Consider the following 17914-nt stretch of genomic DNA (forward strand, 5'->3'; position numbering starts at 1 on the left):
TCCCCCACTTTTTTTTTTGCAGAAAGCAGTGATGTGTTCTTTACTCCAAGTCTCAAGACTTTCAAGTCCAAGTCAACTCTCAAGTTATTGCAAGAAATTTTCGAGTCAAGTCTCTTCTCAAGTTTCAAGAACCAACCCCCTGCCCCTCTCACAACCCCCTCCTCCCTATCCTGCACTTCCCCTGAAAATCCCTCCCACTGCCTCCCTTGTGCCAAAAATAAATGCTGAATCTTTCCTTTCCCCCATCACAACCTCCTCCACTGCCCCCCTCCCCCGAAACTCCCTCCCTCCCTCCCTCCCTCCCACTACCTCTGCTGTGTTTGTGTCTGCCTTCCAGGATATCCTGCCACACAATAAGCCCTGGAGCGACTTGGTCATAAAAATGTAGAAATATCACGTTGAGTCACTCTCTCATTGCTCCCAAGTCAAATCCGAGTTGAGTTGCTGACACAGCTTAAGTTGGACTTGGGAGAGAGTTGCTTGACTTGAGTCTCCAGCCTGGACAGAAAGTACCAGCTATGAAGCAGACATGTTAACAACAAGGGTGGTTGTTTTCTATCAAATTTAGTTCAGACCAGAGACATCAACACAGGAAAGTAACCATCAGCAAAATAACCCTTACCCTATTGTCATAGACCTTCTTGAGAGCTTCATAGCGGATAGATCCTTGGAAGATAACTCCTTGGAAAGTGTTACTTTTATCACTGGCCACCAGCTCCACACAAACCATCTCACCTTCTCCTACAGTCATATCACTGAATACCTAACATGACAATCAAAGAAACAAATAATAAGGGAAATAAAATGAAAACATTAGTTGCAGATAACCTAAACCTCATCTGCCACTACCTATTATAAGGCAAAGATAAATATGAACCAAGTCTTCAAGGTACATAGCACAGGATTTTTGTTATAGAAAAGTAAACTCCCAGTTGGGCTGGAAGCACTGAAACCTTTAACCGTTTAAATCACTATATAGAGAGGAAGAAAAACAATTTCAAATGATCATAATTAGTATTGGGAATGAAAAAGAAACTTAAAATCTATTGAACAATAGCTCTCCAAATACTTAATAGAACATATCATATATCAGAATGTTGATATGCAGTTTATTTAACCAGGTTTATTTAGCAATTTCTTTTCTCTAAGACTTTTGGCTTGCTTTCCAGCATTTTGCATGTGCTAAATTTGGAATGATTAAAATATACATGAGATTATATAGGATGAAAGTAGATAGATCAAGCCCTGATGGGAAACCACTAGAATTCCTAGGTGAGCTACTCCAAGCTTTCTAAAGAAACATGGCATACACATACATATACAGATTAAGCTTTGTCCTAATGCTTGGATCTTTCCATGTTATATATTTAAAGAAGTAGGGCTGCTGGCTGGAAGCCAGCCAGATGAACCAACACAACAAAAATTGGTATGTAAGAAAGGCACAAGAAATGACATCTGTTCTGATAAAGAACCTACCTCCTCAAAGTTGTCAATCATAAAAAATATGTTTGGATAGCTAATCTTGGATTCTTCCCCTTTGCTGTCCATTGGGTGTTTACTTGGAGATGCGAAAACTTGCTGAAGAAAACATTTGGAAGATATTATGTAACTTGCTGCACAGTTAGTGACACATAGACCTATGAATGCTAGAAGGGAGTGGACATGTTATGAAGCCCCTGGTCTGAGGGGAGGGAGAATTTGCTGCTCCACCAACAGAGCAGCAAATAAATTAATGGTTGGATTTGGTGGTGGGCAGGCAAAGATGGACTGAAAGCTGAAATTCCTCATTGGTTCAGATGTTAAACTGAGCTGATCTTTTGATGTCGTAATGTTTGCTTTACATAAGGAAAGCTTTACAAACCCACCTAAATTTGTTTCCCAAGTTGCTCCCGGATAATGACTGGAATTTCTACAATGAAATGAAGGCACTGGTTCCCTGAAGAGTACCCTCAGTTCTTGTAAAGTCATTTGAACAGAAAGTGGCTGCAGCAAAGGAGATTGCCTTTCAAGCATCACACTAAGTACTTCTCACCTGGGATTTCTTTTTGTGAATGTGGATATCCCCACCATCAGAACGAGTACAAACAGCACATGTCACTATGTAATCCAGCTGGAACAAAATCAAGATGTAGGAAACAAAATGTAAATAGGCATGCAAAATAAACAAAGCAGAATGAAAGCCTTAAAAGCTTTTAAAAACAGTTTTCTCCCTGCCCACCTAAAAATAAGCATCTCCCCAGTTTCCTTTTTGACTCAATTCTTAAAGCAAGAAGGTACCGTTTAAAAGCAAGTCACCCTATTCTTTGTTTCCCTTCTCAGTGTCCAACTTCTGTTCACATATCCTCATTCTCAATGCATAATTTAATCCAAAAGTAGCATGTTTGTTGAGCTAGAATTCTGCAGCCAGAACCTTCAAATCAGCAGCTTCTCACACCTCTATGGCTCCTTGCCATGTATTCTTTTCCCTTTGCTGATTTCTTCTTTCCTTCCTCCCTTTTCCCTCATGCCCTTCATTTTGCCAACCTCCTTCTCCTAATTTTCCCTTGTCTGCAGCCTCCTCAGGCTTCTCCCCCATTATTTTCCAAGCCTTTTGCTTTTTCCAACCCCTTTTGCTTGCTTTGCCCTTCCTAAAAATCAGAGCTGCTCAGCCAGTGGTGGCCAAAGACACTTCTACCTGTCCTGTCCCTCAGCCAATTGTTTCCAAAGAGTTCGTTGCCATGACTGAAACACCCCTTGGAGCATTACCACAGAGTACCAGGCAAGAAGACAGTCAAATTCGGTTTTTTATAAAGGGACAAGATGAAAAGGAAACATAACTCAAAGGAAGAAAGTTAAATTTTAAAATACCTCATGCTAGTCAACAGAGTCAGGCCTTCACAACTGATTGCTCATCTGCTTTTCAACTGATAAATATGCATTCAATGAATTCTCCATAGAGAGGTCTTTCTGAGATACTGATAGAACTGTGAGACAGATTTCTTTTTTAATTAAACCATAAGTTACCACTTATGCTTTGAGCAAAAGATCTTAAAATATATTTTATATGCTATTATAATAGCACCACAGAATTAAAACAGCCTCATAAACACACATATAGCCCCTTATCTCTTAACATGTACAAATCAAAATTTGCCTTCACAGATTGAAATTGCACAGTTAAATTCAGCAAAAGTTGATTTAGCTGATAAGTTTAGCAATCATAGATTGTTGGGCTAAACATGCCGCAGCATACTAAAATATCTAAATATGTTTTAATATATCCATCTGTGTGTTTAGTTTAGTTAGTGACTGGAATTTGTATTCAGACTTTCCTCCTTGATAATAGAGTGGCCAAGAAGTTAAAATCATAGATCAAACCCAAATCTAAATCAGCACCTTAACAACCATAAACAAAAAGTAATAAAAACCTGTAAATGGAATATCTTCCTGCGTAATGTACCATACACTGTAGCAGCTACTGTAGTACTCCTCCTCCTTCCATGCCCATCTTCAAAGCATGCCCTTTTTTTTCTCTTTCTCCCATGGGGCTGCCCTGTGCTCCCTGAGCTAGCCTGATACAGTGGAAGACACTATCCTTTCATCAGTGTTGAAGCTGCAAAGGAAGAATAGAAGGTCACCTTTTGCAGAATGAGGTTCAGGTAGACACTCTCCTCCCAGTCAATATCTGGATCTCCCAGGCCAGGGAGCTTCTTGGAATCCCTGCGGTACACTTCAACTTCAACCTGCTGAGAGAAAACCCAGGAGTGCTGGAGGTAAATGCTGACTAGTAGCAGAAAAAATATTTCTTGAGGACCTACAAGTTGACTACCTTGAAAACAGAGACAGAAACTCCATAAGAACAAGGTCTTACTAAGCAAGAAGTAGGAGGAGAGGCAAAAGAGGGGAAAAGATTATTCACAGCTTATTATTCATAAAGATTATTCTCTCAGGCATTTTGAAAGTTGGGTTTGAGGTCCAAAACTTTTGCACATTTTTATAGGCATCCCATTTTCCTGGGGCTAACAGGATGAGTGATGCCACCCTTACTCAAACATTCAAGGTGAATATTATGACCCCCATATTCTGCTCCTCTCAAATAATCGCCTCCCTTCCTTTATCTCACTTACATGCAGTGCCCTGAGCAGGAAGGATTCTTTCCCCTTCTGGTTATGCTGTGGCTAGACATTGCCATGGAAAACGCCATTATCCCTCAGGAACTCCTTGAAAACATAATTTCCGCAGCTACTTTTGCTTATGCTTGTCAGCTAGAAACCTTGCCGCCTCCTCTCTGCCTGCAGCTTGGCACCACTGGGAGAAAAGGGGCATGGATTCAGGGATTCAAGGGAGGTAAACCTTGGCTGGCTGAGATACCCGATGCTTTGGGCGGGCAGTACTGGTCCAGCATATTTCTGACCTAACCCAATACAAGCTGTAGGTGCTTCATGAGTCACTAAATGAGAGGAGAGATCCAAACCAAACTTGCAAATAAGTTCATAAAGTAAACTAGCTTACAAAAGGTATTATCACTACTCCTGCCAACACCCATCTATATTAAGCTATCAAACACACACAGACACACACATCAAAGGGGGAAAAATGAAACAGAGCTTTATTGTAACTGAGAAAAACTTCCTGCTTTCTTACCAGACAACCAGGCAAGTTGCTATTTACAAGCATGATTTAAGAAAGCTTATCAAGTTTAATTTATATCATATATTAATAGCCCTCCACACAAGACATGCTGTAATTAACCCCAGAGTTTGACACTTTGGTGTGACATGTAGTGTGTTACACACACACACACACACACACACTTCCTCCCTCCCAGTCTCAGCCCCAGGCAATAGAATTAAATCTGTTGATGCATGCAATAGAATGATGCATTCTACTGCTAGAATTGAGACTGCAGACTTTTATCACATGGCATGTGTTAACTGGCTTACCATCACCATCACCAGCAGCAAGAACTTCTCTATAACTGACTACTGCTAATAATTTGGGTTGACTCTATCAGTACTTTCTGCATTGATTTTCCTTCTGGACTTCTTTTACCATTCTCCCCCCATCCAGCACACCACACCACACCACTGTATTAAAAAACTGAAACTTTGCTTTATGCTCCATGTATCTGACATTGATGAAAATTTATGTAACAGCAAATGTTACATGTTGGGGTTTACATGAGTGGATCCAGGGTCAGACAAGATGGCTTGGGAGGCCCCTTCTGACTTGTGTTTCTATGTTCCTAAATAACCTGTGCTTGCAGTTCCTGTAAACAGCACTGAAAGGAGCTGCTTGCCAAGGCTCCAGTGGTTCCCAGTCAGCCCTTGTGATGTATGAGAAACTTGCTTCAGTTCATTTCTGATTAGGATTTACCCAGTTCACACCTTCCAGACTGCAAACTGAGGTAGGAATCTGTAGATTTCTGAGCTTGTCAAGTTATTTGAAGACAAAAAACATATTCAACAGTACATGTGCATCTAATATTTCAATGATGTGTACAACTGATGAATACATCTGTAAAAATATGCATGGGTTTTATTTGAACAAATGACACTTGTTATCTGATATTAGCTCAAGTCAGAACAAGTTTCAAGGTGGAGTTTGGAGAATTTTGATAAGCTTGAGTTTTGCTAATTTGCACATCTCTAGCAATCTGCAATTAAAATATCACTTGACTAAGTTGTTTCTGCAAGCATGGGAGCATCAGCTAGACAGAGAGAGTGAGAAGGTGAATAACAGGTCAGTGATTGCTTTCACATTTTTTAACCTACTTGCAGCTATCCACATGCACGGTGTTTTAGAGAGGATGCCTCCAGATGTGACAATTGGAATGCTTCATTCACAAATTTTATGGGCGGGGGTGGTCATCTTCTATTTGTGACTACCTCCTATGTTATCCCACCATGTCTTCCATCTTTATGTCTGTCAGTAGCAACAACACGGCAGGGAAGATGGAGTTGCTGCACAGTGCCTTTTGTACTGTCAATAATAGAAGCACCCAGCATACAGAATTCCATCCCATAAATAGGTGAAAATTCAGACAATTCAGACTGAAAGTAAATTGTCTTGTCTTGAAGACTGATATTAATAATAGAGGCTTCATTTAGGAAAGGTTGAAAGTTACTGCTTTATGTTGCCCTCATCTGGATTGATCCAAAGAGGTAGAGTACCAACCCTTGACTAGAATCCCTTGACTAGAATCTCACATTCATGTGAACTCACTAGGGGGTCTCAGGGAAGGCACTCTTTCAGTCTCCCCCTCTCATGAAATAAAAGATAGGAATACTCCATTACTCAAGACAGCTGCATAAGGGATCACACTGAATGAATGCCTAATGCTTTAAAAATTTCATAGCAAGGCTCCCCAACATAGTGCCTATGGCTACTCACAAAACTTTTTATTTTTTTCCCATTTTTGAAATAAATGTACATGGATTTCTGTATGTCCATAGAAATGAATACAAATTAAACACAAACAGCTTTATTATATTATCATTATTATTACTACTACTATTACATTTCTATACTGCCTATAGTCAAAGCTATCTGGGCGGTTCATGGCATTAAGTCACCCATCCAGATTTCAACAAGAGCCAACCCTGCTTAAACTTCCAAGAATAAACAGGAACAGGCACTTTAGGCTATACAGAAGACTATATGACACCAGTTCAAGTACTGGAAGTGTTATCAAGGTCCTCAATCCATGGCATTATAGGAGTTGAATGTTTATAATTCCACTGCTATAATATCAGTCTTTTACCTATTATAGGGCACAGATCTATTTATGCTGAGCATTTGTTAATTTCTGTGAAACAGGTAATTTATTTAAGAGTTACTATATTAGTAAATATTAAAGGCTGTTCCAAACAGCATCTGTGAAGTAACCTCCTCTGCAAAAGAAGCGCCCACTGGATATTATTCTCAGTAAGAAATCACATTTCTTATTGAAATCACAGTAAAAGTTACATTTAAATGAAACATTAGCTGCTTTACATCTTCAGCAGACAGTTGAATCAGGCAGAGTCACTGAGGTGCAACAGATACAAAACAGAAGATTTTTGCTGACAAAGATGCAGTCTAAGATACAGATCGTAGATCCATCTTAGCCAAAAAGAAAAACTGGTCAGGTTACTCAAGTCTAAGAGGAAGAAATCAGATTTACAAAAAATAAAAAATAAAAATCAGCTCTGTCCTGAAAAAAAAAAAGTGATAATAGACAGCATCTTACATATTAGATGCTGGCTTAAGGATGCAAACGAGGTCATCAAAAGACCAACCATCTCCAATTAGTAAACCCATTGACTGGTAAATTGCCCAGGTGCCAGACATACCGTAATAGGAAACATTAAAATACAGTGGAACCTTGGCTCACAAACGTCTCAGTTCACGACCAAATCGGGTTGCAAACAGACATTTCATAAAAATTTTGCCGCAGGTCGCGAACACTGCATCAAGCATTCTTGCCTTCCCTGAATGGGTGCGATCATGGTTGGGCTGGGTGAGGGGAGATGGCTGCATTCGTGCTGCAGGGGAGAAGGCTGCGATTGCGCCATGTTCCCTGCCTGAACGCACCCACCTCCCCCCACAGCGCGCCCATGATAATACCCATCTCCCCCCACCCCCCTGCACGATCACTGAGGGTGGGAGAAGATGGCCGCAATCTTTGTTGTTCTTTGTCACTTTGCTTCACATTTTTTTGAGTAAAAAAATAGTTGCAGAACGGATTAACCTTATTTACATTGACCCTCATGGGGAAATTTGACTTGGCTCGTGACCAATTTGGGTCACAACCAGAGTCCTGGAACGGATTAAGTTCATGAGCTAAGGTACCACTGTATCTAGAGTACCAGCTAGGTGAAGTTTTCCTTCTCCCTCGGACCTATCTAGTACGAGGAACAGAATTTTAACCACATGGAATGAATTCTCTGCCAGTCCCAATCTACTTCTGGTACCTTGCAATGATTTAGGATATAAAACAGGTGGATTCCTCCACTTCTTCAATTTTCTACCCTCATGCTACCCTCATACTCTCATTCACTGCTTCAACTACATTCTGTAGTCTCTGGAAGTTATGTGAGGGTCACTGTTTAGGGTTCTTAAATTTTATTTTCCTTTCCAATTTACAAGTTAATACATTTCTGAATATATAGGGGAACCCCTGAATACTTGGAGACAACTACATTGGAGGGAGGGGTATCTCTGTTTTGCTTTCAAACAGACTGCATAATCAAGAGGGAACATAAGTATCACACTCAATAGAATAGGTGGGATCAGCAAGGGTATGTAGCAGTGTTGCGGGTTCCAGATAGTCAGTATTCCACAGAACTCTATTCCATTGCTGTTCCACCTCAGTTTTTGACTTCCCCCAAGCCTGGCAGGATTCCATGAACATGCTCAGTCCTCCATACAGGGAGGATCTCCCTTAAGATCATTGCCTAAAGTTCTTTTTTCACTTCTTCAAACCTTTATGTTTTATGCACCTGCTGGTACCTCCTTGTGTATGAGAGGTGCTGGTTTGACTACATGAAAATTGGACACTCGCCCCTGAGCAACACTAATAGAGGAAATTCTGGCCACACATACCATAGCACACATAACATCCCACTATAGAAGGCAAAATCATATGCAGCCTTGAGAGAGAAAAGCTGCACGCTAATGCAGAGATAAACATTAAATTTATTACGATCACTATATATCAAAAACAAAACAAACAAACCACACACAACTTCAATGTTCTAGAAGTATTAAAGGGGAAAACACAAATACTAACCTAACTTGCATCAACATTGTTCAGATGGGAGCTACCTGTCTGGAAGATTATTTGTATAACAATAACATAGAATAAAATGCTCTGCTATTTGAATCACCTTTTCTTGGTATAACTGTCAGATTTTCCATTCCAGAGTACTTTTTTTTAATACTTAAGGAGTGGTACATATGAAGAAGTAGAGCCTTCACATCAACAGAAGCCACAGTTTTAAGGTCACATGTGACTGAACCAGAATTGCCAGCAGCAAGGTATACACAACACATTCCAGTCTCAAGACAACCAGAAGAGAGTGTACCAATGTAACAGTAGTACAGGATGTGGCCTGAGTGGATTAGCTCATAGCAGATACTCTGATCCTAACAAAAGCTGTCATGGAGCTGAATTAGAAACTATTGACATGGTACAGCATTTACCCATATCTGAGGAAAGCCAGAGAGTTTCAGTGACAACATCCCGCAGAGACTAAATCTTATGATATTACAAGGGTGGCCTAGATGATGTGTGAAGACATAGTTCCTTTAATCTGTACTAAATCTCACACCAATTAGGTTCAATGGGATGAACCCATGTTTGAGTATTATGGGAGAGGGAGAAAAATGTCTTCTTCTTTACTTCCTCCACACTATGCATTATTCTAAAAATCTGTATCTACCTTCTTTCGAAGCTGTCATAACTGTTGCAGCTGCTCCGGTCATTTTTGTTACACTTTTCTGGACCTTTTCCAACTCAATAATGTCCTTTTTCAAGTAAGGCAACCAGAACAGAACACAATATTCCAAAATATTCAAAGATTTGTACATGGAAAGTAAGATTTTGGCAGTTCTATTTTCTAGTCTGTTCCTAATTATACTAGCATGGTTGCACACTGGGATGATATTTTTATCAAGTTGTGCACTATTACCCCAAGATCCCTTTCTTACTCAGTCATTGCTAGTTCAGATCCCATCAGCATATAACTGAAGCTGGGATTTTTTTTTTTTTTTTTTTTGCTCCAATATACATTACTTGAACTGAATTGAATCCCAAGTAAAGCATTCAAATTAATATTTTTACAGTGTTTTTTTCAAGCTTGATGAAATGCTATTTGACATGAATGCTGAACAAACAATGGAAGAGGTGCTTTCAGCAGGAAGGTCTCAGGGATTCTGGGATTTGACCCAAGAACTATTTAGTTGGAGGCTGGGTGCCATTTTACTGAACTGCCTGGGATTGTGTGCACTTAGTTGGGCACAAAAGAAAGAAGGTATGCACAACACTGCCCCCTGCAATTGTTGGTCTCACAGTGTAAAGTCCCTGGATTAGCCAGACTTATTATCAGGTTTCTTTTATTATCTGATTAATCTATTGTTTGCCTATTTCCATCACCCAGGGGTGAAGCCTTCAGACCAACATAACTCTCATCAGGTTTATATCCAGGCATGGAAGCCCATAATCTCCTCTGCCTCAGGAAATTACTATATCAGAGACAGAAACTTCTCTACCAGATATAACAAGAACTTCTTTCTGTTCTGCAACAGCAATATAAGAGCAGGCTGCAACCAATTCCTTCATCAAAATGCAGTTTTCCTAAGTAAAATTTTTCATCAGGCAGGAAATTTATTTTTTATATATGAATTTTCCCATCTCACCACATTGTAATATGTGTTCATTTGCTCCTCTCTTACATATGAAATTGTTTTTTATGTGAGAATAAAAAGGTGTATGATATAACCACTATTGTTTTTGCGAACTGCATTCTAGGTTTTTAAAACAATTTTCATCCTTCAAAAATGGTTAGGGTTGGGGTGCATATAAGAGCAACTGTGGCCAACTTCCCAGTATTTATATTCAGGAAACACTAGAAAGACAATGATCAGTTCATAGCTAGGTAGTTCACATTTGCACTGGAATTTTATAGCATACATTCATGATTACTTAACTTCAGTTGCACCCCATGACTGCAAACACAAATGTCATACCTAATGGCCCCAAGAGTCTAAATATTATAATGTGTGAAAGCATTCTAGAGCACATTACTTTATTTTCTTCTATTTTCCTTTCTAAAGCCCACAAAAGCTTATAGAAGAAAATAAAAACGAACTTTAAAAATAGATTTAATGTTATAAGCCTTCCTACTAGGTGCAAGTCATGAGTCCCTACATTGCACACTGTAACTTACACCATCTCTCCACATCACCTCTAAGCACATTCAGCCATAACTTGAAGAAGGAACAGAGGCCCTTTAGATGTAATATTGTTACCAGACTCACCTTCTTTCCATCTGTATTATCTCCACTGACACAGGATAGTTTTCTGCGTACATAGAACAGCATGTCATCCTGCCGGGGAGCCCATTTCTCCATAAAATAGGTGGAAAACATCCATGTCCAGAACACAATGCGGTCATCTTTGAAACACCCTAAAAAGTGAAAAAATGATAAAAGTTAAGAACTGCTGTTGCCATTGGAGATAGGGACCAATGTGGCTTTGCAACATTTTTGTTTGTGATGTGTGGAGGAACATTCAGTCACATGAGTCCTGTCCAGCAGTCAGAAATAAAAGCAGGTTACCCATCCCAATGTGAAATAATCCTCAGATTCCTTGCTGGACGATCACCATGACCCCAAACTTTGCATGAGCAGAGTTCTGCAGTCCAGGGAACTTGCGCATGCAGGCTTCTTAATTTCAGACACCCATACCAATGCATGGATGGCAGAGTCCAGAAAAATGGAAGTTGTGCATTGTAAGGGACAGAGCCAGAGGTACCATCTTGCAGATCATTTAACATCTAAGAACACATTTTATTTCAGTGTCTTTGCCTGTGTCGATGAGAACTTACAGCTGATCTACAATTATTAGTTCTTGGTATCATAAGATGAACATCATAAACTTTATACACTGCATTAGTAAACAACTTCATTGTGATGTCTACAAAGAGATTCAGCTGCCACAGGCATACTAATCTGAGAGAGAAGAATGGAAAAGAGAGGAAATATGGCTGCTTCTTTCATAATGGGAAGATTAGAAGGTTATGTTTTTCCCAGGAAAAAAATGGAAAAAATATGGCTGTGCTGTCCTTATAGCTGTGTTCAGTGGCTAGATCCCCATTGCTGTACAACTTGTAACAGCTTCCTCGGGACCAAAAGATGGGCACCCTTTCCCTGAAATGTATCTCTATTTGTTCATATACTTCAGTCCTGTCATTCCAAAGGGAGAGAAGGTGGGGGAGCGCGTGCAGAAAAGGTAAATATCATTAGAAAGGCACCTTCTGAAATTTGTTTAAAATGCAGCTCTTACCACTATTTACTACAATTTATGGCTTAAATTTGTCAGTCAGTGACAGAGACTTGCAGCTTCCTGCCAAGGAAGTTTGGCAGGGCTCTTCATAAAGCAAATAATGTAATTACCACTCCTGCATCAGTCTACATGAAATGCCCACCTTCCTTGAAAAGGTCCCCTCTTAATTACTCTACAGGGACCAAAATTGCATGGCAAAGGGAAAGAAAGGCTGGAACCCTTCTTACAACTAAAGCCATACCCAGAAGAAATAAAAACAGGAGCATTTGGAGGATGAATGAGGGTGATGATCACACCCACACTGAAGCTGCACCAGTAGCACCCCCTGCCCCCAGCCTGTTCTCACAAGCTCAAATCATGATCTTCCTTCAGGCTGAAGGCTGGATGCAGTGAAAGAGCTGATATTTGAATGCTCCTTCTTGCAGACAATCCACCAATACTTGTTCTATATGGAAGGTACTTTTTATGGCAGTCCATTAGCATTACAGGTAGTTCTTCTGCTATGGACAAATTCCATTCCTGAGAATGTCCTTAAGTCAAATTTGTATGTAAGATGGATCACACAAGTAATCCAAATACTTGTTGGAATATATGTATATATTTCACCTGTCTATGCATATAAAACACTTAAGAATCACTTCCATGTTCCCTAAAACATCTTAAACACAATGCAGCATTGTAAAAAGATAATAAAACAGTAATAATAAAGTAATTACAGGGACTGAAGAGAGAATCTGAGTGCATGTGTGCAGGCATACAATATTGAAAAAACAAAAGAAACAGTTCTTAAATCAATTTTGAACATTCTTGATGTAACATTAACATTAACTGTTGATGATAGAGAGTTGGGGTTTGGATGTGGGGGGAGGTACCACTGGAGTCACTTATTTGAATTAGGTCTCAAAAGTTGTTTCTACAGCCATTTTCTTTTTCTCACTGTAAATGGCCTTGTAGCAGCAGAGGCCTGGTTATAAGAGCAAATGCTAAAGAAAAAGTTCAAAAATTTTTGAAGTAAATTGAAGTGTCAGTTTTCAAATTGCATAGCTACTGACAATGAAAACACTGGTTTCAATTGAAGCAAACCACTGGCTTGGACACAAAGATGTTATGGAAGTGTTATGCACATCCCAGCTGTTAGCACACAAAGCCTACAGACCGATGGAGTTGCATACAGAAAGGGGTTTGGCAAATTGGTAGACAGCACTTCTTGTGCCAGTCTGAGTGTGAATGCAGCGCTTGTTTGTGAATAGAGCATGTGCGTAGCATGAGAGTAACTATGAATAAATGAATGAGAAAGGGCCACAGAAAGCCTTTTAAATTAGACACCACATTTGTGTTTACAAATGAAGGGCTCTCCATGTTCTTATCGGTTAGAGACAACCTAAGTAAAATATTTCAAAGATTTGAACAGTGTTACATAAAGACTGAGTATCAATACTAAATATTATTCTAGAAAGTCAACACACTTTTCCCTTATTTGCCTGGAATGTTTCATGGTCAGCAAAAGGAACTATCTTGTTGACAACACATATATCAAACATACAGCATTCTCTGAATTAACTTCCTGCACTGACTTTTGCAGCCAATGCGGGGAGGCTACTGAGAGTTTTCATAAAGCTGTTTTACTTACACTCAGGACTCCAAAGTTAACAATATTCATAAATATCCATAAATGTTGGGCTATAACTCACCTCATTTCCAGGTAGATGGATAGCAAGAAGCAGCCACAGCTAAAAGAACCCCCAGCAGAACAGAATTCCAAAACCACACCTTGTTTATTGTTGAAACAGGACTATACATTGCATACAATTGCTCCAAACCAATATATTTCTATGTAAGACAGACATATTTAGGCTTCTCTGCCTGAGACATTAATTGTGCACTTATGGCTCCTTAGTCAAGGAAGTTGGTGGGGCCTTTCCATGATCTTGTCCTCCCTTCAGGACATCTGTGTTTTCCATTGTTGGGAAAATTTGGATAAATCCTGGCAGAAAAATGTTGCTTATGTGTGCTTTTGTGTTATGAAATCAAATCTGCACTCTTTCTCAAAAGCACCAGCTTTCCAAGCTAAGTCACTGTTTAATATTGTTGACTGCCTTAAGAAAATAGCATTCCCTCCCCCCTCCTTTCTCTTGCTCTTCTTCTCACCTCTAGCTGTAAGCCAGAGCAGATAGGACATTCAGTAGAATATACATTATATGCATTCACAATGTAGCTAAATAATCTCTTTAGGAATGTACAGTTTACCAGGAAGTATCTATTTTGCTATGCTTTACTCAGGGTCTCAGCCTTCCTGATAATGGAATGTAACACAGGGGCTTATGATTTCAGGGAAGATTTCTCAATAGCCTGAATTTACATGTCTAAGCAGATCCGGAGATGGGTTCAAGTCTCAGGAAGTTACTCAACTGAAATGTCAATACACTGCAATTAGAAATAGTGCAATCTTATTTTCACTTGTATGATTGGCTGATCTTCCTTTATCTGTCCTGTATATGATGACCTCAGAATTTTACTGTAATATCTGCATTCTGGCATCAATTGCTCTTTACCTTGTACATGACCAGGAAAGTATAAAATACCCTATACTTGTATTGAAAACTCACAATCGAGTTTACCTCTACCTGCCTGGTAATGCATTATCATGAGTACGGACCTGTGGGGAACCTGGGCTAAACAATAAAGCAGTGGATGGTCTAAACCATGGCTCTTCAAACTACGGCCTGGAGGCAGTATCTGGCTTGCCTGGGGTTTTGGTCTCACCGTGCATGAGCCCACCACCATCCGCCTTGCCCTGCACGCACCTGCCACTGCCTCGCCGTGTGCACAGGGAGGTGGCAACTTGCTCGCGCAGAGATCATTTTGGATTTGCTCAGAGAAAATGATCTCTGAGCGAGCAATCGCATGTCCCCACCCCGCCTTGCTGCCCCCGCCTTACCCCCTGCACACATGCGCCCTGCCCCACCCCCTTGCCAGCCTGCGCACGCTGCACTTGTATCTCCACCACAGATGCATTATTACAGGAAGCCACACCAAGAGCACTTTCATCAACCTTGTTGTGGCCCCTTAAGACGAAATAATCTTATGCAGCTACTGTGGTAAAGCAGCTAGTCTTTTTCAGCAGTCTTTGGGACAAGGAGTGAGGGGCTTGCCTCACTTTTGTGGTATATAAACTTTTGTGGCATAAAAAAAAATATTTTGGGGGAGTGGGAAGAATGGAGGCTTACTCTTAGGATAAGTCAGTGAAGGGTCTTAAGGTTCTCTCTCACATGCTTCAGGAGTAACTATAGGAACCTCAGCAGGAAAAGCACTATGTGATGATGAATATTGCTCCAGAGGCACTGTGGGGATGATAGCACACCTGATAATAATGCTGCCAGAAAAAAAACATTGAATCAAACTGCAGTGTACACAAGGATCTACTTATGCATGCAGGATCTCTGGCCCACAGATTGCTTGTTCACTTAGATCCACAGGTTCGTCAAAGGCAGCACCACTAATAAGGGTACAGGACAGGACAGGACAGGACAGGACAGGACACACATTCCATGAAAGGTTCAGTTTTAGTCCCTCACATCTCCAGGTAAATGGAGGAAGTAGATGGGAATGGGAAAGACCCTGCTGGGGAGCCAGTGCCAGTCATCCTGGACTGATGAGATCTGACTGACTTGGCCTAAGGTAGCTTTCTATGTTCAGAAGTCCTGAGATGAGTTTCCAACTTACTTTTCTCTCTCTTGAGCACCAGAGGCCCCTCATGACAGAAAAGCAGCATTGCATGTTGTATTCGCAAACCATATACTATCTGTTCCTTAAGTACAGTCCAGCATACCTACTGCCTTTTTGAATCCAGCTGCAGTTCTTCCTGCAAGGAATGCACTCAACCTGTTTAATACATTAAAAACAGGTCTGTAGAGTTGTCAGTCACTATCAAGATTCAAAGATAAACCTCATTCAGATGTCATGCTAAAACAGTAGTCTGGGGAGAATAAATTCAACGCTTATCATGGAGTACACCCATAAGGCTAAACAGCTCCATGGTTTTGCACTATGTCTTGAATCAGCATAAAAATTCAATTCACTGGGTGCCAGTGGGTTGCTCCCTCTTTCCATCTTACCTACCCTTCAGAGTATTGTTGTGAGAATCATAGAGGGGGTTGAGAGGGAAGGCAGATACTAGAGCAGGGAAAGCTCTCTTGGAGGAAATCTGGGTTGAATAGATACAATAGGAAGAAAATGTTCTCAGTTGCATATGATCCTGAGTTCTTTATTCCTACATGTACTTACTGATTCTTGTGTATTTGTGTGGATTTTATTTTGTACACTGCCTTGCAATAGTCCCAACTTTAATTTATTTAATCTTATTTTTTGTTGTTCATTCACTAAGTTGTGTCTGACTCTTTGCAACCCCATGGACAACATTCCTCCAGGTTCTCCTCTCCTCCACCATCCCCCTGAGTCCACCCAACCCTACACCCACCTCCCTAGTGACCTGATTCAGTCACCTCAACCTCTGCCATCCCCTTCTACTTTTGTCTTCAATTATTCCCAGCATTGGGGCCTAGTTTTAGGTTGCCCTTAATTAATTTTCAGAAAGAAAATAAAACTTTACTTTTAAGATCAGGCTTAAAAATAAATGGTTTTCCTGGCTCAAGAAAATTAACTCTGTATCAGCTGAATAAAACAATTTCCTGTTCTATGAAAAATGTATTGGGAGAGAAATTACTGCAGAAGAGATGCTTTATTTATTCAGGACAGCTTAAATAAGAAAGGAGAGATGCCAATAAATGGCAAATGCAGGCAAAAAAAGAATCAATAGCTATTATTATTTATGGTTTAGAATCTCAGCTGAGTTCCAAGGATAACCTCAGAGGGCATTGCTCTGATACTTCATGAAGCATGGCAAGCAATTATTCTGCACATTCACACCAGCTTCAGGGCAGTAGTAGGCCAACTAAGTGAACTGCACCATGAGCAAGCAAAGGTACAGACTCACTGCTTAGGCAAGGCAGAGTTAGACTGCTACCTGCCTTGTATCATATCCTCCAACGCTTCACACATAAAAACAAAGGCAACGCTTTTCTCACTACAAAGTACACTAACACACATAAACCTCTTGTAACAATTACAAATGGCCAAAGCTGCTTCTTTGCCTTCTTCCTGTTGTATGACAGTCAGCCCAAGACATTTATTCAAGACACTTTTCTGCCTGGTGCAGAACTGGGTATGAGTGGCACTCTTCCCTTAAAGGGCCAGTAGTTATTTGGCACCTGCCTCAGACGGAACATAAGAACTAAGAAAAGCCATGCTGAAGCAGACCAAAGGTCCATCTAGTCCAACACTGTTCACATGATGGCAAACCAACTGCCCAAGCTCCTCAGCAACTGGTGTACACAGGCATACTAGCTCTGGTAAAGGAAGTAGCACGTAGCCAGCCACTGATAGCCTCCTCCCTCCTGAATCCATGCAGTCCCTTTTTAAAGCCATCTAGGTTGGTCACCACTTCCTGCGGCAGCAAATTCCTTGTTTAACTAGACATAAGTAGTGCCTTTTATCTGTCCTAAACCTCCCACCAATAAGCTTCATAGGATGACCCTCTCCACTTCCTGCACACCATGCATTATTTTAAACACCTTTATCACATCTCCCCTTACTCTCCCCTTTTACTAAGCTAAACAGTCCCAGTTGCTGTACCTGCTCCAGCCCCCTGATCATTGCTGTTGTCCTTTCTTTATTCAAGATAAAGATGAGGTAATCCCCAATATTTTTTGTTTTCATTTGAGCATTATGGGATCCATGCAAGTCTGAAATGTGGGAATTCTAGCCCGCTCAGTTCTAGGGTAGCTACATGACCTCTCACATGTTGATTTTCCTCTGAAGTCTGCCACC

General features: G+C 40.5%; 1 protein-coding gene across 3 annotated transcripts in view; it reads right to left on the reverse strand.

The window, feature by feature from the left end:
- Nucleotides 1-17914, reverse strand: part of KIAA0930 (KIAA0930 ortholog) — a 65754-nt gene that overhangs the window by 13237 nt on the left and 34603 nt on the right. For 2 of the 3 annotated variants that reach the window (XM_044450828.1, XM_044450829.1), the window contains exons 3-7: nucleotides 11002-11150; nucleotides 3618-3725; nucleotides 2033-2110; nucleotides 1477-1578; nucleotides 623-763 (exon numbers count right to left, since the gene is read on the reverse strand). In XM_044450828.1, coding sequence (XP_044306763.1) covers nucleotides 623-763; nucleotides 1477-1578; nucleotides 2033-2110; nucleotides 3618-3725; nucleotides 11002-11150 — 578 coding nt within the window. The remainder of the gene's footprint in view (nucleotides 1-622; nucleotides 764-1476; nucleotides 1579-2032; nucleotides 2111-3617; nucleotides 3726-11001; nucleotides 11151-17914) is intronic. The other variant, XM_044450830.1, reaches the window with a different exon arrangement.

This window comes from Varanus komodoensis, unplaced genomic scaffold, assembly GCF_004798865.1.
Source record: "Varanus komodoensis strain SLA01 unplaced genomic scaffold, ASM479886v1 scaffold69, whole genome shotgun sequence".
Classification (NCBI taxonomy): domain Eukaryota; kingdom Metazoa; phylum Chordata; class Lepidosauria; order Squamata; family Varanidae; genus Varanus; species Varanus komodoensis.